Genomic DNA, 27889 nt, shown 5'->3' with positions numbered 1-27889 from the left:
TGTGTACAGCTCTTGTAATACAGGACATGTGATTTATCAAACATTTTAATGTTTACCCTTGTCTTACATTATCTTAACTTGTCTGATAACATTATCTCTGGAGTTCTTTTTGAGTATCTTATTAGTAGGTCAACAAGAAAAAACATAACGAAACGCCTTTAGCTTCACAGCGCATAAAGCTGCATTGTTATTTAAATTATAAAAAACGACTTTGAAAAACATATTCATTGGTTTGCATTTGTCACAGGGGCCAAAGTCTTCTTTCATCACACCAGAGAAGAGGGCCAAGCTCCGGTCAAACCCGGTGAAAGTTCACTTTGCAGAGGAGGTAGAAGTCAATGGACACTCTCAGGTAAGTCCAAAAATATATATATATATATTTTTTTTTTTTCTGGAATCATGATGTCCATATCTTAAACATTAGCTCTCCATCAACCAATACCTCCATCTCCTCATTGTTATTTAATAGTTTAGTAAAGTGTTCATGGGCGAGTTAAAGCTCTTCACATTCAGTCACAGCTTCACACCATGTATTCATGGCCGTCAACACTTAACGTTTGTTTTTATTATTTGGCTGAAATCACAAAAAAAACTCCCATCACGACAAACATTCGTCAGTCAGTATGAGCGCTGCTCTGTGTCTTAAAGACTTGTTCATGTGCTCATCTGGACCTCTGTAGTTCAACCTGTCATCAGTGTTCCTGTTATGTGCTGTTTTATGATTGTCCTTCAGTACTATCAGAGAGAGGATTGTACGGACTCTGTTACATTGCTGAAGAAACAGTCATCAGGGAAATGATCACTGTAGTTAATACTTATTTAATGTAAATATTTTAAATGTTTTTTTTGAGGCGACGGACTGATTGTCCAACTTACACTGTTGTCATCAGTTACTGAATGGTTTCCTACTTGTATTTGCCAATAAGATGAAGCCACATGTAATGACATGTAGGATGTTAATTCAAGAATGAAGTAAACTTTTTGGTTGTTTACAAAGACTAAACGTGCAGCGATATCTGCTTTCTTAGATTTTAAGTGGTCAGAATTTGTCACACACAAAAATCTTTGCTTAACAAATTAGATATATCTTCTTCTGACGCACCTTTTCAAATGCAGACAAGTGATCCTTCTTAATTATTCCTTATGAATGCATGCAGTGTGCACTTTTTCTCTCATAAAGCCCTGGCTCTGCTCGGTTCCCATCCTGCCACCGGATGTGAAATTAGCTGTGAGAAGAAACCACAGAGACTGAAGTGCCCATTACTGATCACAGAGAAAACACAGATCGATGCCTCCCTCATCCTCTAGTCCTAATGTCTGTGATTACAGGACAATAAGCAAAAGATTAAGGAGAGGGATGATGGGAGATAGAGAAGTGTGTGCGTCTGTGTGTGTATGTTTGAACTTCAATTATACAGACCTCAGTGTTACATTTAATCACAGTGTCAATATAGACATTCACTTTCTTAAATGATAATAAAAGTTAGGATAATGGTGGAAACTATGACTCAACACAGTGAACAGGCTGTGCAGAAACAGACCAGAGGATATGAAAGAATGAGCTGAAAATAAGACAAGGCCAATCACTCTCTGTCCTCGTCTAAGTATGTCTTAATGTTTCCAGCTATGAAATGTGTTTATTTATTTTTTAGGTCTTTTAAAATTCAGAATTTTCTCTGGTTTTAAAGCAGAGGTTGTTTTTAAATTTCTTCAATAAAGTTAAACTGAAACCAAAATTATTTCATTTTTATCAGCCTGTCTTTCATTTCAAATTATGGCTTCAAAGAATACACAATGTCCACATACTTATCACATTAAGTTGTAATCTATACACCATTTTCCATCTCAGCCGAAGTGCAATGGTAAGCAGACATGATGAATAAATCATGGCATACATTAGGCATTTGACTAGACACTGAAGACATGAAAAAAAAAACTGTAACCTTCCTCACATGAACACAAGACACAGATGAAGGTCACACTCCAGTTATGTGTGGTACATCTTTTTAGTGGCTTTGTGTTTAAAATTTGATGGACACTTCTTTTTATTGAGCAATCTTAGCACACTCTTCTTCAACAACAACAGTGTCATGACATCATCCTGAATAATTAACCCATCAACTCTTTGTGCCACTATCATTTAATCAGGCTCTTTTTCATAATTTCCTTGTGACACATGTTTAGTTCTATGATGTGCAGTCTGAACTGCACTTATCACCTGGTGCTATTTTCACTATAACACATCCTTTATGTTAAATGCATGTTAAGGTTAGCTAATTTTAGGAATATTGTTTATACCTATCCAGACACACCGAATCCAATATGAATGCTTTAATGTCCTCTTCACATTTCGATCACTGTGAATCAGACACATCTGCCTCCAAAGTCTAAAGTCTGACAAGCATCAGCCCAACCATGAATAATGTGCATGTGCTAATGTCATTAGCCAGCCGCCCCGGCTGTGGTTCGTTTGGTTGAGTCAGACGTCTCTCCTGCAGCTACTTGTCCTAAGTTACACCTGCTGCATTGGTGGCGGTGTATGAATGTATGGTATATGAATGGAACTAGTTACTGTTGGTGGTCACTTTACATAGCAGCCTCTCCCATCAGTGAGCGAATGGGTAGGTTTGACATGCAGTGTCAAAGAGCTTTGAGTAGTCAGAAGACTAGAAAAGCGCGATACAAGCTCAAGTACGTTTACTATTTATTTGTTGTGTTGCATCAATTTAACGTTAGCAAGTGAGTGTGCCTAACTGATTTAGAGTTTTTATATTATTATTATTGAGCAGATGAAGTCACCTGTGAGACAAACTGATTCGTTTTTGTGTTCAATTGTGACTGAAAATGTCAACATGTCTTCATTTTATTGACTCTATGTCATCTTTTTACATCAGGCTGTTTAGTCCTCTTGAACTTTATGATGCCAACACTTCATCTGACAGTTCCCATGACCTTTTTGACCACCATGTCTGATTGACAGGGCAACTCGCTGCTCTTCCTGCCTAACGTCCTGAAGGTGTATCTGGAGAACGGGCAGACCAAGGCCTTTAAGTTTGAACCCAGCACCACAGTCAAGGTAATCGGCAGTGATACAGTCATGTTGATAGATAGATAGATAGATAGATAGATACTTTATTGTATGTTGCTATTTATTGCTCACTTCATGTCTCCCTTGCCCTGGATGCATAACAAGTGAGGGGGGAATCTGTGAGATCACACCCTGAAGTTCATGTTCTTATGCAACGACAGCAATTGCTGTGATTCTTAATTTCCACACATTTCTTGTATTTCACAGAAGGAGGAGCCTGACGCTGTCCTCAATAAGCTCTGTGTATAAATAGAACCATAACAGAACTGAGCTCAGCTTCCTTCATCAGCTATGTCCCTGACTGTAAGTGATGTCATTAAGAAGTCATTTTCTTTGTGTACCAGGACATTGTGATGACCCTGAAGGAGAAGCTTTCTCTGAGCCGTATTGAACACTTCTCTTTGGTGCTGGAGCAGCAGCACAGCATCACCAAACTACTGCTACTACATGAGGAGGAGAGGATACAGCAGGTACACACACAAACAAACACTCCCTACAGCTTTGATGTGAATGTGGTTTAATCAGCACTAAAGCTCTCACTGAAGCTAAATGTATGTGTAGGTACGACTTCTATATGTTTTATGACTCTTTTATTTGCACTTTGACTTGTAATTGTTTATTTGGTTTAGGATTATTTATGTTGTGGTAGATTGTGTATGAAATATGCTGTATAATAAAGTTTGACTTGACTTCAGGTGGTCCAGAAGAAAGAGGCCCATGACTACAGATGTCTGTTCCGTGTCTGTTTCCTGCCCAAATTCCTGCAGACGCTGCAGCAGGAGGATCCAGCTGCCTTTGAATACCTCTATTTACAGGTAGATTGATAAACCTCTTTCCAACTAAGATCTACAGATCTACAGTACATCTAATCAATCTGGATTCTTTCTTTATTCTTGCTTTTTTCTTTTTGCGATCATATGTGCAGATGTCAGAACAATAACATAATAAGCTGTTGTGATGTAATTGTACACTCACGAGCAGTGAAATAAATTAAGATATAAAAGAAACTGCATGTGTTAGAAAGCTACAGAATGTCTGTTATTTTAAATCCTGCCATCAAGAGTAGTTCTCAACCAGTGTGACCTAGTTTAACTTTCCTGCTCTCATCAGTTGAAATGGTATCCAGTAGAAGCTTTTTTTCCAATCGTATAGTCTTTCATTAAAACCCACCCTGGTTTAATTCCTGAATGGCAAATGGCACATTTACTGGAAATGTTGTCCCATAACAAGCTAAAAATTGGCTGCAAATTCATCATGGTTCATGAGTTAATAAACTCCCTGCTTAGTGGAGACACAATTCATAGTGAAGAAGAACATGAATGCATCTGAAATGTGTACGAACAATACATGTGCCTGTTTCACCAAAAGTATTCTTGCCCATATTTTTAATTACTTACACTGCTTTTTGTTTCTGTCTGTTCTGTTCATATCAGGGAGTGAATGATGTGCTGCAGGAGCGCTTTGCGATAGAGATGAGGTGTAACACCGCCTTGAGACTTGCTGCTCTTCATATCCAGGAGAGACTAGCAAGCTGTGGACAGTCACCAAAGACCAATTTGAAGAACATCACGTGAGATACACGAACATTTAAACCATTCCTGCGGCGATCAACGAGGCTATAGAGCAAAGTGGCGTTCCTTGCTGATAACGAATTATTTCGAAGCATCAGCCCACCTAAGTGAACAACTTGAATTGTATTACACTGCAGCCTTGAAGTCTTTTAGGTGAACATCAAGGATGCGTTGTTCAATGTAAAATTCATTTTGTAGATAGGAAATCACACCAACACACCAGTTCGCGTGTGTGTGTGTGTGTGTGTGTGTGTGTGTGTGTGTGTGTGTGTGTGTGTGTGATTGTTTCAGACTGTCCGTTGTCTTTCTTTAGACATTTTTGGATTACATTTCCATAATAGCATCGTAAGAAGGTTCCACTACACGTTTGTACTTAAATATAGCCTGATTTGACATTGTGTTTAGGTTTTCACGATGAAGAGAGGCATGGCACACAGGAGCGTCACATACACACTCAGTGTTATTCCATCTGTCCAGCTCAGCATTAAACATAGTGTCTCACACCTTTTACATCGCTGTGACTACACATACTACTACTCAAAGGCAGACTGCTGTTGAGGCGTAACAGGGCATAAATATTCCACCTTGAACTGGAAATATGTAAGCAGCTTGTGTTTTTTTTTTCTTTTGCTCCAGGAAGACATGGGGCATAGAGAACTTTGTGTCGTCCACCTTGTTGCGGAACATGCGAGAGAAAGATCTGAGGAAGGCAATTGGCTACCACATGAAGAAGAGCCAATCACTGCAGGATCCCAAGCAGAAGGGCCTGTCTGTTAATCAGGCTCGCCTCAACTACCTGGAGGAGCTGAGTGACCTTAAGTCATTTGGAGGGAAATCCTTCAGTGCCACTATGATGGTAAGCGTTCAGACAGAGTTTTGTCAACATTTGTTTTTTTCTATGTTGGGACGTGGTTGATTGAAGTTTTGATCACTCTCAGTACATTCTCTTTCTCTGTCTCTCCTGCATCCCCACCTTGCAGCTCCAGGACAGGGAGTCAATGGTGACCTTGTTGGTTGGCGCACGCTATGGTGTGAGTCAGATAGTCAACCACAAACTGAGCATCCTGTCGAATCTCACAGAGTTTACCAGCATCACACGCATTGAGCTGCTGCCCGAGTCTGACAAGGTCAGCCTGGTCAAAATCTACCTGCAGGACATCAAGGTAAGCACACATCCGACACCTCCGATACAGCCAGACAAAGAACAGTAACGCAGTTCAAAAGGAAAAATGACTTTGAAGTAACTGAATCAGCACTACAAAGGCTAGCTATATTGGGTTCTGTTCCAATTAGCCATATTTATTCTAGCTCTGTTGTTGCACTGTCTGTAATAAGCCTTATGTCTTATGACTTGGTACAGGAATGGCTCAACTTAGTATTTTATGCACCAGCAATCTGACAGAAGAAGAAGCCGTGTTCTAAAAGCTTTATAAACAAAATGCAGGCTGATATGATTCATATTGTCAGCAACGTCTTCTAAAGATAGATAGAAGAATAAAAGGCTGTTTTTTTGTTTTGTTTTGGGGGTTTTCATATTCTGGGTAACCATTTGACATAAAACTTATAGTAATTTGGATTCCATACAGAATAAAAACTGATTTTATGTCAGTGATTGACAAATTCAGAAAAGTGAAAGCAGCTTAAAGATGAGACCAAATCCATACCTCTGGGATCTGGTGCCACTGATGGGAGGATTAGGGTTAATGTCTGAACACTGCAGCTAATGAGCATTCACCTTTACAGAACTTTTCATTATAGCAGTACAAGGATTTATTTTTTTTACCTTTAAAGAAGAACATCAACTTTTTCCTCAGTGGAATGATTTCCAACTGCTGACATTTATTTATTTTTTTAATTCGCTCACATCTTATGTCATCTCTCTTTCAAAGCCCATCACGTTGCTATTGGAGTCAGTGGCGGCCAAAGATATGTCCTGCCTAATAGCAGGGTATTGCCGAGTATTTGTGGACCCCAATTTGAACATCTTTCCCTGGCTTGATGACTCAAGAAAGCACAAAGTGTCTGCTGAGGAAGGTACAAAAACAAAACCAATCACTTCCCATTAAACTACGATAAAAAGTCCCATATTCAAAAGTTCCTTTTTTCACTTTGGTGTATCTTCACAGGTTATGTGTCCCGCTGTGGCAGTGACTCAGATAACTCGTCTGACTTGGACATGGATCCACTGGTGACCCAGCTGTCTCGAGACGACAAGCCCTGCCCTCGTGTCAGATCCGCATCAGATCCAGACGGAAGAAAGAGAAAAGCCAGGGAGAGGAGGAAAAACAAAGAAAGCAATGAAAACAGAGATAAACCTTGGGGGGATAAGAAGGAAAAAGAAAAAGAAGAGAAGGATGCTGACACAGAAAAGGAAGGTCCGCTTGATAAAAACCAAGTGGCTACGAAGGAAGATACCGAGCTCAAGGAGGAGACAAAGGGAGTGATAGGAAGGGATAATTTGCAAATACAGATAGAGATAATTAATGATTATGGGGGAAAGCAGAAAAAAATTAGGGGAGCAAATAAGATGGGAGATGGGCTAGAGATGGGAGCAGCAGATGAGCAGCCTCCTGTATCAGAAGCATCAGATTCTTGTCACTCTGACTCTCGTGTACTCACCAGCCCGTCCAGCGACTCGCTTGATGCTTTGGAGGAAGATGATTTATTGTCATGTTCTTCTTCCACCATTAATCCCAGTGCTCATGGTCAAACCCAGGCTCCCTTTCTGTTACATCACTACTCACATGGAAACTCTCAGTCTCATTTGCTTGCCCCTCCACCAGCCCACTCTCATCCACTCGTCCACCTCACAACTCCACACAGAGAAGGAGGATACAGGAGGTCAGGTGATGGAGCTGATCCCCAGCTCCTCGCACCTGCCTCCCCCCTACCAAGCCTTCACTATGTCCAAAAATGTATCGACAACCCTTATTCAAGTGACGGCTCTCTGTGTTTCGCTGAGCTCTCCCGCCTTGTGGACTTTTTGCCGAGCCCTCCAGAGGCCAGCGAGGAAGAAGATGAAGAGGAGGAGCTGAGGAGGAGGAGGATAAAGATGTCAAAAGAAATGAATGAATGTGTGAGGAGAGCTGGTGAAGGTGGAAGTGTAAGCGGAGAGGGTTGTTATAAAGAACTTCCACTTGCCCCTTCCCCGTCCTCCCCCTCCTCCAAAATGGAATTTGTGTTTAACTTTGACCAGAGCGATGCCCGCTGCTACTACAAACTGTGCTCTAACATCACCCCTGACAGCGCTCGCAGCCTCCCCCACCCAGTAAGTCATAATGAGGCAGAAGATGGTAAGGTGGTGGAGGGAGACCCTGCTCAGGGGGTCGACTTGGAGTCCGCTCCCATCCTTCAGCCTCCCCCTGGCTTTGGAGACAGCAGCTCCGATGAGGAGTTCTTTGATGCAAGAGATCGCTTCACCTCCCCTGAAGATCCCACATTAGGGGCCCTGCCGAGAGGTAGAGGAGATATTTTCTTAGTCTTGGGCTGACCATAATGGGGGTTTTTTCAGTTCAAATGGACCGTTTGTTAATTTTGGCTTTACTGCCATCTACTGTTGAAAGTTTATACTCCACAAAAGAAGCATAGCAGTGTATTAAAAAGCAATGCAGGATTAGAACCAGGAAATCAGTAGACAGACTGCTGACCACAGTTTTAGATTTACTATGAAATCCATTGTAAAAAATACAATTATATCAATGTGACGACTTCATGAAACTCTTACCCAAAAAAATATTTTCTTTCCCTCAAAAATAAACTTAAAAGTGTTATTTATTCTGTGAACTTGGCCAAACATATTCATAAAACGTAATCATAATTAGCAGCATCTCTGTGCCTGCAACAGCCACCACCAATCATACAATACGAGCACAGAAATAAAATTCAAATTTCTGAGTTTTCTTGATCAGATAAAGCTAAAAATCTAGTACTATTTTAGAACATTATTAATGTACTATGACTGCTTAAAAATGAGTTTGCTTTATTAGGTTCCTTTTAGATTCCTTGGTGAAGATCTCAAATGTAAAGGTGAAGATTCACGATCAGAGAATCTTATCTTTCTGCATAGTTACTTGATATTTGTATTTGAATTATTCGACATTTAAATTAAAGAAGGATGTTGTTGGTTTTTTTTGTCAGTAAAGACTACGTACAAAGATAACATCAACACAGACAGAAATCGCCCATCTTTGGTCAAACTTTAACAATTGCAGATGTTGTATTGTTGTCTCTACGGCATATTTTGCTGATTCACTGAGCACAGCTTTAGTGTTGTCTCACAGTGCCTTTTATGTGAGGAAAATATTAACTATTTTAACCGGAAAGAAAAGTAATCAGTAATTTGAGAAGACGTCAGGATTATGAAAAGTTTCATACCCCTTCATCCACAAGAAATGTCCTCCTTGGTACCAATAGGGACATAGCTTGTTTTTTTTAAATTAAAGCGATTTTTGTCAGTGTGTTTACAATGAAACTTTGGCTGAGATGTTTTTTGTTTTGTTTTTTCAGATATTTGCACAGAAATGAAACTGGACTTTCTCAGTACGCTCAGTCTCAGTGACATTGGAGTGTCTGTCACTGAAACAGACAAAGATGAAGAAGAAGAGGAAGATAGACAAGGTGAAGATGAGGAAGGAGGAGGAGGAGAAACATTGTTCCAGCTCAGGAAACGATCACGTAAACGCCGTTCCTTCATGGAAACTGATTACACCTCTACAGTGTCATACCCAGAGCATGACCCAGGATCAAGACAGGACAAGATCTCTAGCAAGATTAACGAAAACCTTCCATCAGAAAACAATGAAGCACAGATTTTAAGTTCAGATCCTGAACCTTCCAAACAAACCCAGAACCCTAGTCCTACAGTTTCCTCCTTGACTCACTCTGAAGGGGAACCAGCTCTGCTTGAATTAAAACCCATCTTGTCCAAACAACGTTTGCAGAGACCTAGCTCGCCTTGTGTTTTCGATACTAATGACCAGACAAGAGAACCACATGCCCCCTCCAGATCCAGAAATCAAGAAATGGAGATGGAACCTGATGCGATGGAATCCAAATCGGTCACAGATCTGTTGAAGGCAGCATCTCCTACAATAAGCGTTGTCCGCTGCCGGGTGGATCCAGATGGTAAGGAAAGTGCTGATCGTAGGGGTGACGGCAAGGAGGAGGGAGAGGGACAGGGTGAGATGGGCAAGAAGAAAGAGGAGGGAGAAAAGGAGGAGGCAACCATTGTTTCAGAAAATGGGCCTTTCGCCCATCATATGTTTTTACCAGAAATCCACAAAGAAGAAATGAAGAGGGAAGATGAGAAGAAAACCGGGCTCAGTGAGAGCTCATCAAGTTCAAAGAGACCTCTCATAGCTAGTGTGAAGCAGCCAGAGGCTAACAACCTGCCTAAACGTTCCATAGGCGTAAATAAAAAGAGTAGTAATGGCCATTTAGTTGGCCCTCTGATCACCCCGCAGCAGAATTCATATTTGGATGAACATTTATTTGACAGCATGCACGAAAAGTCAAACCCTCCACCATACTCTCCACCACCACCTCCACCATCATCCCCTCTACCTCCAATACCAGTGCATCAAAAAGCACCAAGGGACTGTTTGATAAAGGACGAGGGGGGCAGCGAGATCAGGAGAACCTTAACCAAAACATCTGTAACTAGTTATGCTGAGCTGCCACTTGGCAAACAAAACCATGTGAACAAAGCACAATTGCATTTAGGAGTCACCACCAGTGTTAATGAGGAAGAGGCCCTAAGTGGTGTTAGTCCTACTATGACTATTAGCGATGAAATAACTGACAGCACCAATTCAGACAATGTTTTCGATGATGATGAGGTCAGTAATTCCTTAAATTCTCTTTCAAGTGGCCAAAAGGAAGGCTGGGCCACAGATACAAAGCATTGCATCACTGCTAATTCAACATCAACAACTATCAAGTCTCCTACAAAAACTGAAGCTCATGCAAATATGAATTCAGTTCATTCTGGTTTTACTCATACTATAAACTCTATCACGGCAAAGCTTGGAGCTGCGACAAGTGTCACTTCTCCTTCATTTAACTCAGATACCATAATGAAAAGTGATAGTTCACACGAGGGTTTGTCATGCTCAAATCAAAGTGTAGACAAACCAAGTGATTCTGCGATTCCCAGAACTGAAGTCAAAGGTAGTTTAGCAAGTCCTTGCTTAGTCCAAGCGTACACAGGCACATTCCATGATCTATCCAAAGAGCCTCCCTCTCCAACACACTTCCTCTTTCAGCCATGTTCTCCTAGCATAATGGGTCGCTTATCTGCATCCACGCTTAGAGGAAAGATTCAACAGCTGCCCCTTTATTTATCACGCTCCCAGGATACCCTCAACCAGGCTGGGGTTGGCAATGTGCGTCAAAGTCCTGCTGAAGACAGAAGCAAGGATGATGTCGAGATAACCATCAAAGTTACAGATGTTCATGACGTCACGCAAACCGTGGATTCTGAACTGAGCCTATCTAAGTCCGTGGATTCAGTAGGATCAGATGGTTCAGATACGACTGTTACAGGATCAGAGGTGGACAGAGACTGTTTTGTAGAAACAGCTGCTGCAAAGGGTTTTCATTCTGGGTCAAAGGTGACGGAAGTAAGCTCTCCCTTGCCGGTCCAGACTGAGCCTAAGTCCCATCACCGAAATCAGCTACTGTACACAGGACCTATCAATAACGCACCAGGACCAATAACAGAGCCTCCTTTGTCCATAGTGAACAACTTTCAGAGAGACTCTTTAGGCGTAAAGGCGGACATTCCTGGACCAATAAAAGATGCTGTACCTTCTATCTTTCCTCCGATAGTTGTCACCACACAGAATCTAAATGGGCCTGGTATCCCTTTTCATAGTCAGTCACAGAAATTAAGACGGACCAGTAGCGACAGGCCTTTGATGGGTCTATGTAGGCCCACTGGGCAGAATTCAGACTCACCGAAAACACTTAATTCAGGTTGCAGGGTGTTCACAATCTGTGAGGATTCACTACAGACAAAACCCCAAATGGAGGTGGGCAATGCCCCTCCCTTTAAGTCTGAGTTTGGCTGCGGGTCTGTGCTAGTGTCTGGATGTGAGACAGTTATGGAAGAAGTGCAGATGCCTCTGGATGCCTGCGGTTGCCCTACAGTTTATACAAACTGCTTCAGTAGTGGGGAGGGCTTTGATGAAGAGCTGACTGTCTATGAGTTCTCCTGTCGTACTCAGAGCAGCGGTGTGACACAGACTTCTGGAGTGGGGCTTCCTCTCATGACTTCATCACCTATTCACTCTGTTCTCTCTACATCGTCCACCATCTCTCCCTCTTTCCCGCGCTCCATCCTTTTCTCTTCCTCAACCTCAGAGCTCAGCCCCCTCCTCTCACCACTGTCTGACAGCTCGGAACGTTTCTTGTCTCAAACACAAAAGGACACCATTAGTCGGCTGGGTCAGCAGCGCTACCCAGAACCCCCAGCTGGTTTCCAAGTACTCCGTATAGATGTGGATCAGCTCTTAACCATCCTGGAAAGTACTGGTGTTGACCGATCAGTGGGAGGATATGGGGGTCGCCATCCAAGGGACACGTGCCCCGCCCATTTTACAGAGAACAAGCGTGTTCTCCAAGTAGAGGCTCGGAGACTGATGTCAGGCTGCCAGAAGGTGGTAGGGATTGGACAGAGTCCAGAGGAAATGCTGTACTCCCTTGCTAACAGTTTCAGGACCCTGGTGGAGTTGGCAGGTATATGCCTCTGGTTCTCAGGCTGCGACAGGTGTGACCGGAGGAATGCAGAGGCAGTTGCAGGTCTGGTGGATGTTGCCCGCTCATTTCGAGACTTCTGTCTTGCAGCAGAGCGAGCCAGCAGCAAACGCAGCTGCCAAGACCTGAGCACCAAGCTGCTAGCCAAACAGTGCACCGCGCTCACCGCCTCTGTTTTCTGCCTCACTCAGCTGTTCCGCACCCTCACTGCTCTATGAGAGAACCAAACCTTCTGAAAGCTTGACACTGACATTACGTCAACATGTGGTGTCTGACCTCACTACAAGGGAATAACATTGAGACCGAAGTTGCTGCACATGTGGGCAAAGTGTCTTACATGTTCAGACTGAGCAGTTGAGCAAAAGGTGAGGTTTCCCCAGAAACACATTTGTGTCGCTGAGCTCGATGAGAGCTCAAATGGTCACAAAACTATCAACATCATACAGTAGAGCCAGTTTGAGATTGTCGAGGTGCATGTGGTTGTTGACTATATGCTGTGCACGTACTGCAGCCAACAAACTAAACAGTCAGCCAACACCTGGACTTCATAGTGGTGCAAACTGCAAAAGCAGAACCTGCTTGCATTACAGTATTGAGGAACTGCTGTACTTGAATGTATTCTATGTTATTTATTATGTTTATTTAATTTGATTAATGAGTCCATACAGTGAGCAAGCAAGGAAGAAGGAAGACATTTGGAAATGTTTACAGGCAAAGCTTTAAGTATAGTGGTGGTGTGTGAGAGCCGTGGGCCGTATTCACACATACACAAGCACACAACATCAAATACACAGTATGAATCAGTATTTGATTCCATTCATACACAGGCCTTTCTGGACTGGCTGACCATGTAAAGATAAGAAACTCTGCAGTTAACTGTTGCCTGCATGTCTTTACATTTGTGAGGGTGTCAGAGAGGAGTTCCTTGAATGTTACTGTTTACAAAAACCAAAAACTTGAGTGAGGAATGATTTAACTGAAACCACTCAAATCAAGACTGAAGGTGTGTTTGCTGTTTTATAAATCCAGTAGCAGAATGCTGATATTGGCGCAGTATGTGAGTTTATGAAACAGTTCAGATGAAGTACAGATCTTTGCACATTCAACTTTTTTGTCATTTTGCACACAAATTTGGTCATACTTATTTTGAGACATACATTTGTTAGATTTTGTAATTTGTTAAACACTCTCTTTCTCCACCTCCAGTTGAAACACAGAATCCTCCAGTGCATGGTGAGATGGGTGTCAACACTAAGTGCATTATTTCTTCCAGTTATGACTATAAGTAGTGAAAAAACCAATGAATGATCACAGGCACAGATAGCCTTGGCAGTGACGGTTTACAATATGTAGCACTGTTGGCCATCTGTGTGTGCATTATCAGCTTTTGACTGGCACGATAAGTGGGAGGGGTCTCAGGAAACATCACTGAACTGACCCAGTCATCCGTTGACAGCCTATCATTGCAGTTCCTTAAACTCAACACATTTGTCACTAAACGACAACACAGATTCCGTAAAGTTAATTGTGAATAAGCTGTGTGATACGGCATTTTCACTTGTAATGTTTGTTGAAGTTAAAAGAGTTTGTGCTCACTGGAACTGCATGTTCACTGGAGAGTTTAAAGCTTTCACCACTGCTTTACTGGGAACACAATTTATGCAAACAGTATTTCTATATATATACATGTATATATATATATATATATATTTATAATGGCATTGATCCACTTTATCATTTACCTGTCCTGTTTTGTTCTCTGTGGTTATTACAGAATATGATTTCTGTATTATTTGTCCCATGTTTCTGTTGAAAACTGATTTACTTTGGACCTCAATAATAAAACTGTCCCCCAAACGAAGGATGCAAAACTTTTTTTTTTTTTATCATCTGTGCTCACAAAGCATGCTAATAAGCCATACAATGCATTGTCATTTCATCAGGGATTTTATCTGTGAATGACTGAATGATGACGTCTGCTCTTGCTTTGTAATGCTCAACTCCCACCATTAAAAGTACGTCAAGAAGACTCCTTGTACATTCTTTGCCCAAATCAAAATGCCCTAAATGAACTAAACGGAGAAGTTTCAGTTCATTTGAGATATCTGTTTTTATTAGCAATACCAGAAAGTCTTTACTCTTCAAATAATACTGGGGTGACAACATATATAGTACAATAAGTACAGTATATAGTACAAAGTAGGCTTACATACAAACAGAAGTGACAATGCACTTGTACAAATTATACTCAAAGCTCTGCTCTGTTTGCATGTGTTTTAAAAAAAGATGACACTTAAACTGATTTCCTTTTAAGTGTGCTTACTATTCATCTAGCGTAAGGTATCTACTAATATACACATGCATAAGTTTGATAGAGTGCATTAAAACCAGCACAAAGGCAAAACATGGAATGGGTCAAAAAGAGTTCAATAACCTCAAGTTGGGTCATAATGACTGATCTGTCCCGGTCAGTTTTTGGTAAGTGCTATTGTTTAGGAGTGGAAGGTTTGAGAAGAAGCAATTTAGCTACAAAGTGGTGAACCATGTTTATTCACAGAGCGTAACTAAAGAGTGATATAGTGCGTAAAAATATATCTTCTGTTGCATCACATACTACACAGTAAAAAAAAACTGGAAGTGACATGAATACAGTGAAGAAGCTTCATGTATTGGGTTTTAACTGGAAGACATGTAGCCTAAGTCTCACTTCACCATCTGAAATGCAAGGCTTCAGCTAGGGTTAATGAAAGAAATTCAGACTTGGCCCCAAAGCAAGGTTCTGCAGTCAGATGCGTAAATGCAAGTTTCTGTACAAGACCTGCATATGTCCTATTTGGTAAAAATTGGAGAAAGTAACTCTTTCTCTGACCTCCGGCAAATTGAAATATTGAAATGTTTTTTTAGACAACACAGTCCATTGTGGACCCTCTCCTCAGGGTTATGATGTTACCCTGAGCCAAATGAACAGTTTGCACACTCACAAGGCTCCTATACCTTGACGTATTGTATTAGGTGTTTTATTTTACTTATTAGAATATTATCTGTTTTGTTTGTAAGAATGTATTATTTTCTCTCTTTCTTACTTTATTGCAATGTTCTTTTGCCCTAATCTGATTAATTTCTTTTATTTGATAATTGTGACTAAAGTAAAGGCTCCATCTTTGCCATTCAAGTCTACACAGGCTCTGATTGTTCACACATTTATTCTGGTTCTTTATTCATTTTAAATGTGTATGATTTGATCCACATCATGAATGATTAATGTTATTGCAAAGTATTATTTACAAAATTAATGCACACCACACTGCTAGCAAAGCATGGTCAATTTTGTGAGAGGACTGTTAGGTAAAAAAAAAAAAAAATGAATACACCAGACCAGAATTTTCATCTGCCAAAGAGGGCCCTGCAGGAAAAGTTTGTGAAAAAGTTTCTTATTTTATTCTGTATATATAGCTATTCCTATATTTGCTGATGCTGAATTGTCTAGGAGAAACAGTAACGACCCAATTTCTCCCCAGGAATAGATAAAGGATTTCTGATTCTGAGTTAGGGCTGTGGGTCTAAAGCATTAAACATCAACACTAAGTATTTATTTCATCGATAACCAGCTAGAAAGTTCTCATAGGACCTTCAAATTGAGAACAGCTGTCTCAAAACGGTAGAACTAAACTGTACACATAACGGGCACTTGAACGCAAGCTTATAGGTCGATAGCAGCCAGTGACGCCCCAAAACTGCGGGAAGTGGTTGGCTTTGCAGGACACTACTGTAGCACGTGCGCTCACCCCTCTGACTCGCTTCAAGTTGGATCTTTAAAACGCGTTGTGCCTAACCCTTCAGTCATTGACACTGTCAGGAAGGGATAGTTACAGCTGTCAATCCTGGCAGTTTGCTTAGAACATGTCTACCATGGAGGGCTCTGATAAAACACAAATTAAACCTATAGCGGAAACAAAGGAAGATTTAAAAGCTTGTGAAGAGGCTTCCTCTGTTCAGAGCTCCACTAAAGGCTACGGCTCCTGTCTGAAGCGCACGAGAGGCTTCATCCCGCCTGTGTACCACAATGAGCTCGTGCAACTTTTCAAACTCGCGGGACCAGTGGTAAGACTGAAACACGTTTACTGTAGACCACTATGTGTGCAGTGTGAATGGTAACAGATGTAAAATGGGCAGTTGGACTTAGAAACAGTGACGTCAACTGATTTTTAAATGACAATTTGTATTTAAATGTCTGAGGCTATTCATGTTTCCCCCGCTCTGTGTATAAGTGTATGCCCATGTTAATATTTTGTAATAATCATATAAAGCACACTAAAAATAATGTGTAATAAATGGTGTGGTATGTGGCCTCAGCATGAACTAAAATACATTAGAAGCAGGATAAATTATAGACTGAAGAGGTTTTAGATTAGGTGACTCCTAAAAGAACCTTGACTATCATACTATGTGTGCTGTCAGTGCAGTGGAAAGTTGTGCCACACAAAATTATCCCTTTATTATTATTATTCCTTTATTTTTCTTTTTTTTTTACACAGTTGGAAGCCTTAAGGACCTTTAACATCCTGGGGCTCCTGAAAAACCTCATAATGCTTGATCACAACTATCTTATTTGTAATTGTACTCTTTGATAATAATATTCTGCATAGTATTGTAATTAATGTGTCTCAGGCAAGAATGTAATTTATTATAAATAATTACAATAATAGAATATAGCAAGCAACATATAAACAGAATGTAAAGTATGTGTTTGAAAAAATGTACATGTATTTCAGTTCCTAGTTTTAGACAGGTAGACCAAATTGTTTTTTTCGTTCCATAAATTTATATTGTTCCAAATGAGACAGCTGTCACATAGAGTTGCTTTTTGTTCAAAACAGTTGCATAAGAAATGGACACAGGACATCAGGAGGGGCTGCAGAACGTGTGTTAGTGAGCTCAGCATGTTTTGGTTAATGATTACTTTATTATTCATCTTTGACTAGGTGCCTTATTATTTCCTCCAGTTATCCTTTCACCAGAGGCCAATTTATTTGCATAGGTCTCCTCATCTTTAAAACACTCAAGCCTTACAACAGTCAATGAATTACAATCATTAAATAAAGCAATCCCAGGTAAACTGTGACTCCCCAAAATCTTAAGTGGAAACAGGATGTTGTTCTTTGAAAGGGAGTTTTCTTCTCTGTCGATTTGTGCCGCCCATGTCCACAACAAACGTAATCCTAACATGCACTTTTTATCCAGCACTTTGACCATTGTCTTTCAATACTAAGTGGGTGTGTGCTCTCTTTCACAATCAGCCTGTTTTGAGCTTTACATATCGACTTCAATCATGATCCACCATTAGGATTGTTTCACCATGGAGCCCTAGTCTTAACTTTATGCATCTTATGATTACCGTTTGTTTCTGTATTCCAGGTCATATCCCAATTACTGGTTTTTATGATCAGTTTCGTCAGCACTGTGTTCTGTGGTCACCTGGGAAAAACAGAACTGGCAGGCGTATCATTATCAATTGCGGTGAGATTTTTGTGAGTCTTATATATGTCTTTGTATGTATATCAGGCTGCTTTTATAGGGTGTAAATCCTGTTTTTATATTTTTCCCTAAATCGTGTTATTTTGGTTGCAGGTTGTGAACGTCACTGGTATTTCCATTGGCACCGGCTTGTCATTAACTTGTGATACTCTCATATCTCAGGTACTCCTAACCCGAAGATGTTCTTTCACTTTATTCATATTACATATACAAAAGCAGTTCCACCTTAGTTCCCAGGTTGTCCTGCGGTTTGCTTTAAAACAACTCCACAATGAGCTTTTGTATCAAGTTAGTTTTCTTGACAGGTCAACCGTTGTTTTTGGGTTTTTTTTTTGGGGGGGTGGGTTGTGAAATGCGTGTTTTCCAACTGTGTTTATTGAAGAGTCTGTCCACATGTTTCACGCAGACCTATGGGAGCGGTAACTTGAAGCGTATTGGTGTGATTCTCCAGAGGGGGATTCTGATTCTGTTATTGGCCTGTTTCCCCTGCTGGGCCATCCTCATCAACACTGAACCCCTACTACTTGCTGTCAAGCAAAGCCCAGAGGTTGCTAGGTTTGTAATGAAGAATCTGGAAAAAACTAACAGCTTTAGCAAATTATTTATTGATTACATTATATTGGGAAAGGATATAGAAAGTAAATAAGGGTTACGATTAAGCATCTACAGCCACTCAATGAGACAATTTGTATCTTAATTAAACAACATAATGAATTGTTCACAGTTACTAAACGTTAGTCTGTATTAGACAAAATCCAGCATGTTTTCATCATAATAAAGTGATTGACACATTTCTCACATATTGTCAGGTTATGGCTCCCACAATTATTTAGTTAATTGTGAAATTGAAAAGCTCACCGTTCATTACTTTTGTCCTGAATGACACAATAAATTAGGTAAGCTGCCAATTTAGTCCAAGACCAGTGGATGAGTCAAGCCTCATTATATCCAAATAGAGATTTCTAATATAGCTAACAGTTTCATACGCATTTTTGTTTCTTGTCTTTTTGCATTAAGACTCTCTCAACTGTACGTGAAGATCTTCATGCCTGCACTGCCAGTGAGTTTGGTACCTTGTCAACCCTGTTTTTATTAAAAATATTTATTGTTATTATACCAACAGATTTCAGAGAGGTTTATGCATTTTTGCTTGATTAATACTCTCAAGTACAATTTGATGTACACGTGTCTTGGATTAATTTTTTTGTTTCTTCTTCAGGCTGCTTTTATGTACCAGCTGCAAGGGAGGTATCTTCAGAATCAGGTACAGCAAAACAGACGCACTGTTTTTAAAGTGACCTACTGGACACCATGGTTATTGGTATAACCACTGATGTAACGTATTGACTCCAGGTTGTTCTGTGGTTTACAGGGAATTATATGGCCTCAGGTTATAACTGGAGTAATTGGAAATATCTTCAACGCCATCATTAACTACGTCTTGCTCTACTGCCTGGATATGGGCGTTGCGTGAGTTTTTAAAATCCCTTTTGTCATTATTTAGTCATGAAATATAATGATGGATCATTATAACAATAGACACAACTCACTGCTGAGACAATAAATAAACTTAGGCAGTAATATTTCCTCTATTACTGATATTTTTGATGAAGAGAATATTTGGGCTTTAGTTAGTATTGACTGTGTCTTTGTTATTGTTTCTTTATTTGTGTTTTAAAAATAGATGTTTGTGTTAATTAAGTCACTAACAGTGGTAAATAATTCTGTGTTTCAATTGCTCCATATATACTGCTGTACATTTAGGGAAATATGTGTTTGCTTTGGGTTGAGGGTGATGCTCTAAAGTGCTATTTTTTAATTTACTTGGTGTGTCATTTATCTTAAATTTTAAGGTCAGGTCTGAGAGAATGATTGGAAACAAATACTATGTTTTGGTTTTGGATGTATTTGGTATGAGCGTGTTTCCCAGGATCCATTAGACTATAATGTTTAGCTCCTTGTGTCAAGGTGGCAGTGAAATCAGCAGGTGTTGTTGCTGATGAATACTATAGTATCACCTGCATGCAAAGTAAATTTAGCATTTGTTAATACAAAGAGGTATATCATTGGTTTAGATGTCTAAAATCAATGAAACAAGTATCTGATTAAACTGATTACTGTTATGATGAAGTAAAGTGTCGTTCAGAATCTAATGACCAGCCAAGTATGCATGTTCATCAGGCCTAGTGTTATAGATAGTAGCAACTTGTTCATACATTGCACCAATCTGCCTCTTTTGTGTGTGCTAAAAGTGGATCTGCAGCCGCCAATGCTATCTCTCAGTACCTGCTAGCTGTGGTCTTGTATGTTTACATCTGCTGGAGGGGCTTGCATAAGGCCACATGGGGAGGTTAGTCAATTTCAGATTTTAATTGACTTCAAATTAAAATTAATCTAAACGTATCACATCCTCTATTTAATTTGAGCTGTGTTGATTCTTTTACTCCAACCAGTAATTTCAGACTCTTTCAATTCAACGTTCCCTTTGTGTAATGTTTGACAAACTAGTTTCACTTTAACTGTGTAATGTGGTGGAGAGGAGAGGTAACAGGTAATGACGCAGGTGGCTGAGAAAAAGCTTTTGTCGTATGTACCACGGCTGTTGTATAATATGTCAGCAGTTCAGCAAATTTGGCTGATATCACCTTAACCATTAACATATTGTGTGAATCATTTAGATTGTTAAGCCCACTTCATGGCATCTAAAAACAATTACCTCTAGTATTCTTTTCTGTATCGTGATGTAGTGAGAACAACCAACTGCTCTTCCATGAAATGAAAAATGGAACGATAACCTATCCCACTCTGACCCACAGGTTGGTCACTGGACTGTCTGCAGGAGTGGGGACCATTTGTCCAGCTGGCAATCCCCAGTATGCTCATGCTGTGCCTTGAGTGGTGGATGTTTGAAATGGGAGGGTTTCTCGCAGGAGTGATTAGTGAGGCCGAGCTTGGAGCCCAGTCCATAGTTTATGAGCTGGCTGTTATAGCCTACATGGTAAAACATCTAACTGTTTTCCCTTACATTTATGGTGAAAGAACTGTAAATACTTAACGCTCCTGTGTGCATCTGTTTTTGTCAATGGCCCTAATAGGCAGGTAACAGCACCTTTAATTCATTTTAGGTTATCATGTGTCTTTTTTTCCCCATAGTTCCCATTGGGGTTCGCTGGTGCTGCCAGTGTGCGGGTTGGGAATGCACTTGGAGCGGGAGATGTAGAGCAGGCTAAGCTGTCCGCCAAAGTCCCCATCATATGTACTTGTAAGAACCAACACATGTGGCACATGTTACATTGAACACCTTCTCACAAAAAGACTATCCAACTATCATCGTTATCATACACAAAGCATTAACAAAGTCACTTTCAAGAAGTAATGCATGGCGTTTATTAAAAGCTGCAGTAAAAAAGATGGTATGGAATAAAGAACATGGGCTGTACTTAAAGCAGATCTCAGGAATGTAGGAAGCTTGCTCCTCAGGTTGGGGGTAAGACAAACTGAAAGCTGCTTCCCTTTCCTTGGTTTTGATCCTGGGAACACGGAGTAGACCTCTCCCAGAAGACCTCAGGGGTCAGAAAGCTTCAAAGCATATAAGTTAGTCAATCGTATATTGAGTTTCAGGACCTGGAGGTGTTTCATTAATAAGTCATTAGCAATTTAAAACCTATTCTTCGCCACACATGAAGTCAATGCAGTGATTTTAGTGTTAATTGCTTCACTTCCTTAGTGTTTGTGAGTACTCTGTAGGAAGCCCTCTGAAGGAGCTGCAGCAGTCTGTGATTGTCTTTTTTTCCCTTTAACCTTTGAAGACAACTATACAATGGTCCTGCCTGTTAGAAAATAAACGCACCAAAGGTTGTTCTGTATCTTGTTTAGACAGAAATCATTAAATTCTCGCTATATTGTTGTGCTTTTATCAGGCAGATTTAGTTATTTATCTTTGTGTAGCTGCTAAAATTATTCCAAAAGGGGGATTTACAACAAGATTATCAGCCCGATTTGTAAATGTATTTTATTTAAGACGAGCCCTAACAAAAACTTCCTCCTTTGGGAATTAAAACAATGAAAAAAAAAAGAAGAAAATCCTGGTGTTCAGAATTCTGGAATATTCACTTAAATACTAGGGGGCTGTAGTCAAGGTGTGTGTGTGTGTTTGTGTGTGTGGGGGGGGGGGGGTGCCTTTGTTCTGGCAGCAAATAAGTTTCTATGCTGGAATTAATAACATTTTCTAAGATGATCCCATGTAAATCAGGCTTTTGGTACATTTTCTATTAATGAATACTTTGTATTTGTTTGTGTTTCCTTCTATGTTACCACGGCAGTCATAATTGCGTGTTTCATTGGAGCTGGTCTAAGCATCACCAGAAACGTCATCGGGTACATTTTCACATCAGAGCAGTAAGTCTTAGACACAAGAGCCTTCACACTCTCTAAGTGATTCATTCTGTTGTTTAACCAGCGCTCATTGGCAGACAACATGACATAACAGATTCGGGTTTGCATTGTTCTTCAGACTTTTATATATTAACTGAGTTCACCAAGTTCAATGCTCACTCACGTTTGTTCCACATTAGTAAACACACGCAAACGTAACCTACACGAGTCATTACATAAGGTTGTTACAGCTTTTCCCAATTTAAAGTGACATCAGCAGATACTTAAAACTTTTTTTTTTATTGCTTAATTTCACAAAATCTAGCAGTTTATGTCAAATTGCATTGTTTTTTAATTTCAACCAGTGAGAAGTTCTATTTTATTATCAGTTGATTGTATGTATTGATCATGTGGACATTTTTGTATCCAGTAATGTCATTACAGAATTTACAATTCATTATCTCTTTATAATCTAGTGTTGTGATCAAGGCCAAACTAACCGACACCAAGACAGAGCAGAGCAATCCGAATGAGACAAGACTAAGACCATAAGTATCAATGAAAAATCTTCAACTACAGACGAATTGAAGTTATTACTTCTTTTAGAAAGAAGCTTTTTTTCTTCTAATTATATTAGTGGTGTTGAAAAATAGCCTATCAGCGATGGTCTTGATTTGAAATCTGGAGGCCGCCCGGTCTGAGACTGAGACATGACCGAGTGAAAATGCTTTCACTTCCAAGAAGAGACTGAGACCTTGAAAAAGTTATCTCAAGACTGGTCTTGAGACCGATTTGACCAAGTACTACTACACTACCCTAATCTCTGTCTGCATATTTTTTTAGAGACATCATACAGAGGGTTGCTGACGTCATGATCCTATTTTGTTTCATGCATGTTTTTGATGCAGTAGCGGTGAGGAAATAGTTTTTAAGTCATCATGATATCAGACACAAGATCTACAGAATGTAAACTGACCCTTGACCCGATCTCTGTTGGATTTCAGGGCGTGACTGGAGGTGTTCTCCGCGGTGTAGGAAAACAGTTAATTGGTGCTCTTTGTAACCTGGTGGGATACTACTTCATTGGGTTTCCAATCGGTGTGTCGCTCATGTTTGCAGCAAAAATGGGCATTATAGGTAAGGCTAAACTATAGCTGTCCAGGTAATGTATTGCTGTGGGTTGTCTTATCTCCTGCTTACAGTATTTATTCGGAAAAAGCTGAGAACTTTCCTTCTTTTTTTGTGTAGGTCTGTGGACAGGATTTGTCGTTTGCGTGTTCATGCAGTCCCTCTTCTTCGTCATATTAGTGTGCAGACTGGATTGGAAGAAGGCTGTTGAAGAGGTGAGTACCAACAGCCCTTGAGCAATCGAAACTATTCTTTTAAGTTTGTCACAACATGCATTTAAAAATAAAACGTCTTAAATTGATGTGATCAGGCTCTTGTGAGAGCAGGTGTGCAGGTCAAAGAAGAAAAAGAGATGACTGGGATTGAAAGTACACGTAAGCTCTGACGCACAATCTGAACATCATCCTTTGTAAAAGTATTTTGTTGTGACTCAAGTTTCTCCATCTAACCCACAGACTCCAATCACAACCAGGCAGAGGTCAGTACTGCTGAATCCATCTATGAGAATTCTGAGGTCGACACCAAGGAAACCGAGGTGCATCTTCCAGACCAGAATAAATCCATTACCACTACAGTGGGAGATGTCCTGTCCATAACACAACTGGTTTTACGCCGTGGTTTAGTATTGCTTCTCATGGTGGTCATCCTGGTTGTTGGAGTGTTCGCCACTGAGTTCCTCACCAAGCTACTGAAATGAAGCTGTCAGTTCTTTAAAACTGGCCTTCAGAATGTTTGGTTCTCTATTAGGTGAGCTTCATGTTCCATACGTGTGAGTATGATTCACCTCGTAGTGTGAGAGGGATACCAGTTGGGTTGATTCCACAGGAGGATCAATGCTGTAAAGTCTGTAAATGGCCTTATAGCTTCTCTGTGACTGAGGCTGAATTAAACATGAGAGAGCCAAATATTTGATAAGGAGCTAGTTTAAGTTCAGTTATGGTTTAAAAAATATGGGCTTGCAGTGATGTAATGAATTAACAAGTTCAAAAAGAGAGGACTGTAGTGGGATAACTATGTTGCTCTCTTTCTGTCAAGATCTTGAGTAGCATCAGAAAGGTGTTTGTCTAAATGATAGCCAAAACACATAAAAGCTCAAGTTCTAAGATTCAGGATCAGGATTTTGTTCAGCTCATTGATAGAAGACCCATAACACTTAACGGTAATAAAACTTAAATGAAGAAAATGATCCATGCTTGTTTTTGTGAGTTAAAAAAAAAAAAAAGAATTGTAAGTGTACCATTTTTGAAAAGAATGTACATACTTCGGATTTACAAAATTCAAAGTTGATAGATTTCAATGTGATTGTATTTATAGGTAAAGAAGGTAATGGTGACATGTCACATCCATTGGAGGGTCAGAGATTTGTTTGATTTATGTACCCAGGGCCAGAGTGGGATTCATTTTCAGCCCAGCCCACTAGAGTTCACATCTTTTCTCTGGCGATGTATCATTTTAGACTTAATATATTTACTTTACGTACACTATAAGTCAGAAATGGTGCCCTGTTCTCTAAAACCAAAGTGTATTCAAAGTTTATTTGATCAAAGCAAATGGACTCAACAAGACGCAGCAAAACCAAGAGAAAGCAGGAATGCATTGGCAGCAAGAAACTAAACGAAAAAGGAACACTTAAAGTCTTGTATAACAGACGATACATTGTACTATAGTAAAATAGATTCAAAGAGACTTTACAGCTGTCATCTTTTATTTTTCTCTGTCTGGTCAGCTCAACATGCCAGGTACAGAGTGAGAAAGACCAATCACCTACTAATTTATTTGTCTTCTGATCCAAAATACCTTGGCAACAATTAATATACCTGAATTGCACGTTAAGTGAGAAACACTACAATTATTCCCAAGCTTCAATTGCGCCTCACACTACTTGGAAAACTACTGGTCTATAGTGGAATACTGTCTGAACTCGAGTACACTCGAGTGATTTCAGCTAACTTCTCACACATTGTCAAACTAAAGATTATGAGATCTGTGTCCCATAGTGTGGCTTACAATAAACTTAGAATATTGAGTGTCTGTACACACTCAACAAGGGCCTTTTGCAAGACAAACACAGAAGAACTATGAGATGACTCATTTTTAATTCAGGTCTTTAGAGAATTTTTGTAAATTAATTATCATTTATACCTACATAGTATAGATAAAAAGAGACGTCATTTAATTGTTTTAATAGTTCTTGTGTTTCGCAGCAACACAATCACCACTCTTTTTTATGACTCTTAAAGCATTCATGACTTTAATGAGCAGCATATTACAGCTAGTAACCAAGGAGAGTAACCAAAGTATAAAACTCAGTAACACTAATGAATCATGACAACAATACACTGTAATTACTTTTTGTAATGAGCTTTCTCTTTATTGTCATCTCTCATTGTGAATAAATAAATGATTAATACAAACATGTTGACTTTATTGTCTTGGCTAAAACCATCTGTGGGCAGGGATAGTTATTTTTAGCATCCCACAAACACATAAATGCTCATTGTACTTAACCTTTGTTTTAGCATTTTCAAAAGTTTTTTAATAAAATATATGGATTTCTTTATTGTAATGGATGGTACCTTATCATAACTTTTGCAAATGCCCCTCATGATGAATACTACTACAATGAATTATGAGCGTCTTATAAAAATGTTTAGCTTATATTGTTGATGGAGCTATAGGTCACCCAATTCAGCTATGCTGAAGAGGTTTTTGGACCGTTGACATTTTTTCCCTCCTTTTTGACAAAAAAAAAAAAAAAACTAAGGCAACAAAACTCTTAACATTTGGATATTTTCATATTTAAGAGGCAGAACAATGAAAAGATGCTGCACTGTATCAAAGGTTTTTGAGAGCACAAGAAAGAAGAAGATGACCAGGGGGAATCTGATGGGGAGGAAGAAGAAGGAAGTGTCAGAAGTGGAGAGCAACACTGGAATTAATTATCATGCTTTAGCTGATGATGAGGAAGACACTTTAAGGTTGATTTGTTCTTCCATTCCTCCAAATGACAGGTGATGCACGCCGGGAGCAGAGAACGAGAAATTCTGATGGTGCCCCATGATCTCTACCTAAACTAATCTTTAACATTTTTACATTATTTGGACAACGTTTAACCCTCCTGTTATTTTGCGTGTCAAATCTAAACTTTTTAGAGATTAATGTTATGTATTTTTTTTAGGATGAAACTCCTGCTGGCCTTAATTAGTGTAATCAATATTTTAAAGAAAAAGATTGTTAGTTTTATGTATTTTGGAAGGGGCAAAAAAACTCTGCAGCTACATACAATAATCTATACTCACTGTCAGGTCTCGTCAATAGAAGCAACACGAAAAGAATGACAATGGCCCCTGGAACAAATCAAGGCAGATCAATGACATTGAGCAGGGGTAGCCAACCGACAGCTGTCGAGCCGCTTGCGTCTCCTCAATTCACATAACATTACCCATCGTCAATATTGAAACCTACTCCATGCTCGCCGTGGTCCGTCAGTGCCCTGCACTACGCTGGACATAGCTGCCAGTCTTAATATAGGATGTATCTGAGGATGTTGACTATCTTGAGTTCAATTCTGAATCTGAACCATCAGATGAGCAAACTAATGAGTGAGACATTTACTGCCTTGTTTTGTCTGTTGACAAACTGTAACATACAGAGGTCCTCATCCTCCAATATTCGTCAGACAACCTTTTATTTGCAGAAAACATAAAGACAGGGCCCACCAGGATGGCAGTGACGTCTTGTCACAGACATCAAGTCAGCTTTTGAGCTTGTCTTCCCCCAAATGTATATGGAAAACTATTTTAGAAATGACAAATCTTAAATGGAGATGTATTTTGGGGCAGACTTGGAAGGAGCTGGACGACTCTCATTTAGATGCGGATTTAGAGCTCCTCATCCTGGCTGTCTTCTATAAGTCGAGTAATGAATCAACAGCCAGCCTGTAGGATACAGAGACAGACAGGGCTGTATTATAAGCCACCATGTCCCCTGGAGATTTTTCACATTTTCTCCAGAGTATTGTGTTTTGATATTCGGGAAACAAGAGCTGGCAGACAGGAGTGAGACAAGCTGGCAGCTATCAGGACAGTGTGGTACTAGTGGATAGAGCAGCTTCCAGTACTGTATAGCCCAGTCCTACTGTCTCAGTGGATGAAAAGCTGGTGGCATTCAAAGTTCGCAACCATTTAAGCAATAGATGCCTTCCAAACCAGCAAAATATGGCACTTAAATCTGGGCAGTATGTGATGCAAACTCGAGGTATGCATTGAATATGCAGGTTCACACGTGAAAGCTGGTTGGAGGAGTCCCAGAGCAGAATCAGGGCATGAGGGTCGTGTTTGACATGGCACAGGGACAGGGGGCACAACATAAAGTAACAATTTTTTAGCATCCCACAAAGGAGGGCAGGTCCATCCATCATACCTTTCCAACAGACACC

At 40.0% G+C, this 27889-nt stretch overlaps 2 protein-coding genes across 3 annotated transcripts in view; both read left to right on the top strand.

Moving 5' to 3' along the window:
- Positions 1 to 14436, top strand: part of frmpd1a (FERM and PDZ domain containing 1a) — a 40211-nt gene extending 25775 nt beyond the window's left edge. For both annotated transcript variants that reach the window (XM_079337498.1, XM_079337499.1), the window contains 10 exons: positions 248 to 352; positions 2981 to 3076; positions 3433 to 3558; positions 3784 to 3903; positions 4522 to 4658; positions 5296 to 5515; positions 5640 to 5822; positions 6549 to 6693; positions 6786 to 8117; positions 9166 to 14436. In XM_079337498.1, the coding sequence (XP_079193624.1) occupies positions 248 to 352; positions 2981 to 3076; positions 3433 to 3558; positions 3784 to 3903; positions 4522 to 4658; positions 5296 to 5515; positions 5640 to 5822; positions 6549 to 6693; positions 6786 to 8117; positions 9166 to 12632 (5931 nt within the window). In that variant the 3' untranslated portion in view covers positions 12633 to 14436. The remainder of the gene's footprint in view (positions 1 to 247; positions 353 to 2980; positions 3077 to 3432; positions 3559 to 3783; positions 3904 to 4521; positions 4659 to 5295; positions 5516 to 5639; positions 5823 to 6548; positions 6694 to 6785; positions 8118 to 9165) is intronic.
- A 1709-nt stretch (positions 14437 to 16145) lies between these two features.
- LOC306819890 (multidrug and toxin extrusion protein 1-like) lies at positions 16146 to 24998 on the top strand. The gene is made up of 16 exons (XM_079337505.1): positions 16146 to 16515; positions 17830 to 17931; positions 18043 to 18111; positions 18356 to 18504; positions 18967 to 19009; positions 19169 to 19213; positions 19322 to 19419; positions 20202 to 20299; positions 20766 to 20947; positions 21103 to 21211; positions 22272 to 22347; positions 23167 to 23236; positions 23328 to 23460; positions 23572 to 23666; positions 23762 to 23825; positions 23907 to 24998. Exons 1-16 carry the CDS (start codon positions 16315 to 16317, stop codon positions 24146 to 24148), a joined length of 1776 nt encoding a protein of 591 aa, XP_079193631.1. The 5' UTR covers positions 16146 to 16314; the 3' UTR covers positions 24149 to 24998.
- The last annotated feature ends 2891 nt before the right edge of the window (positions 24999 to 27889 follow it).

Source organism: Symphodus melops (assembly GCF_947650265.1).
Source record: "Symphodus melops genome assembly, chromosome: 2".
Classification (NCBI taxonomy): domain Eukaryota; kingdom Metazoa; phylum Chordata; class Actinopteri; order Labriformes; family Labridae; genus Symphodus; species Symphodus melops.
Note: the sequence above shows the minus strand (reverse complement) of the source record. Positions and strands in the feature narration are given on the sequence as shown.

Excerpts from the sequence above, each read along its gene's own strand:
- LOC306819890 (XM_079337505.1), top strand. The coding sequence starts at position 16,315 with ATGTCTACCATGGAGGGCTCTGATAAAACACAAATTAAACCTATAGCG. Across the intron at positions 17,932-18,042 it reads GCGTATCATTATCAATTGCG|GTTGTGAACGTCACTGGTAT; the intron begins GTGAGATTTTTG and ends TTTTGGTTGCAG. Across the intron at positions 22,348-23,166 it reads TACATTTTCACATCAGAGCA|AGACATCATACAGAGGGTTG; the intron begins GTAAGTCTTAGA and ends ATATTTTTTTAG.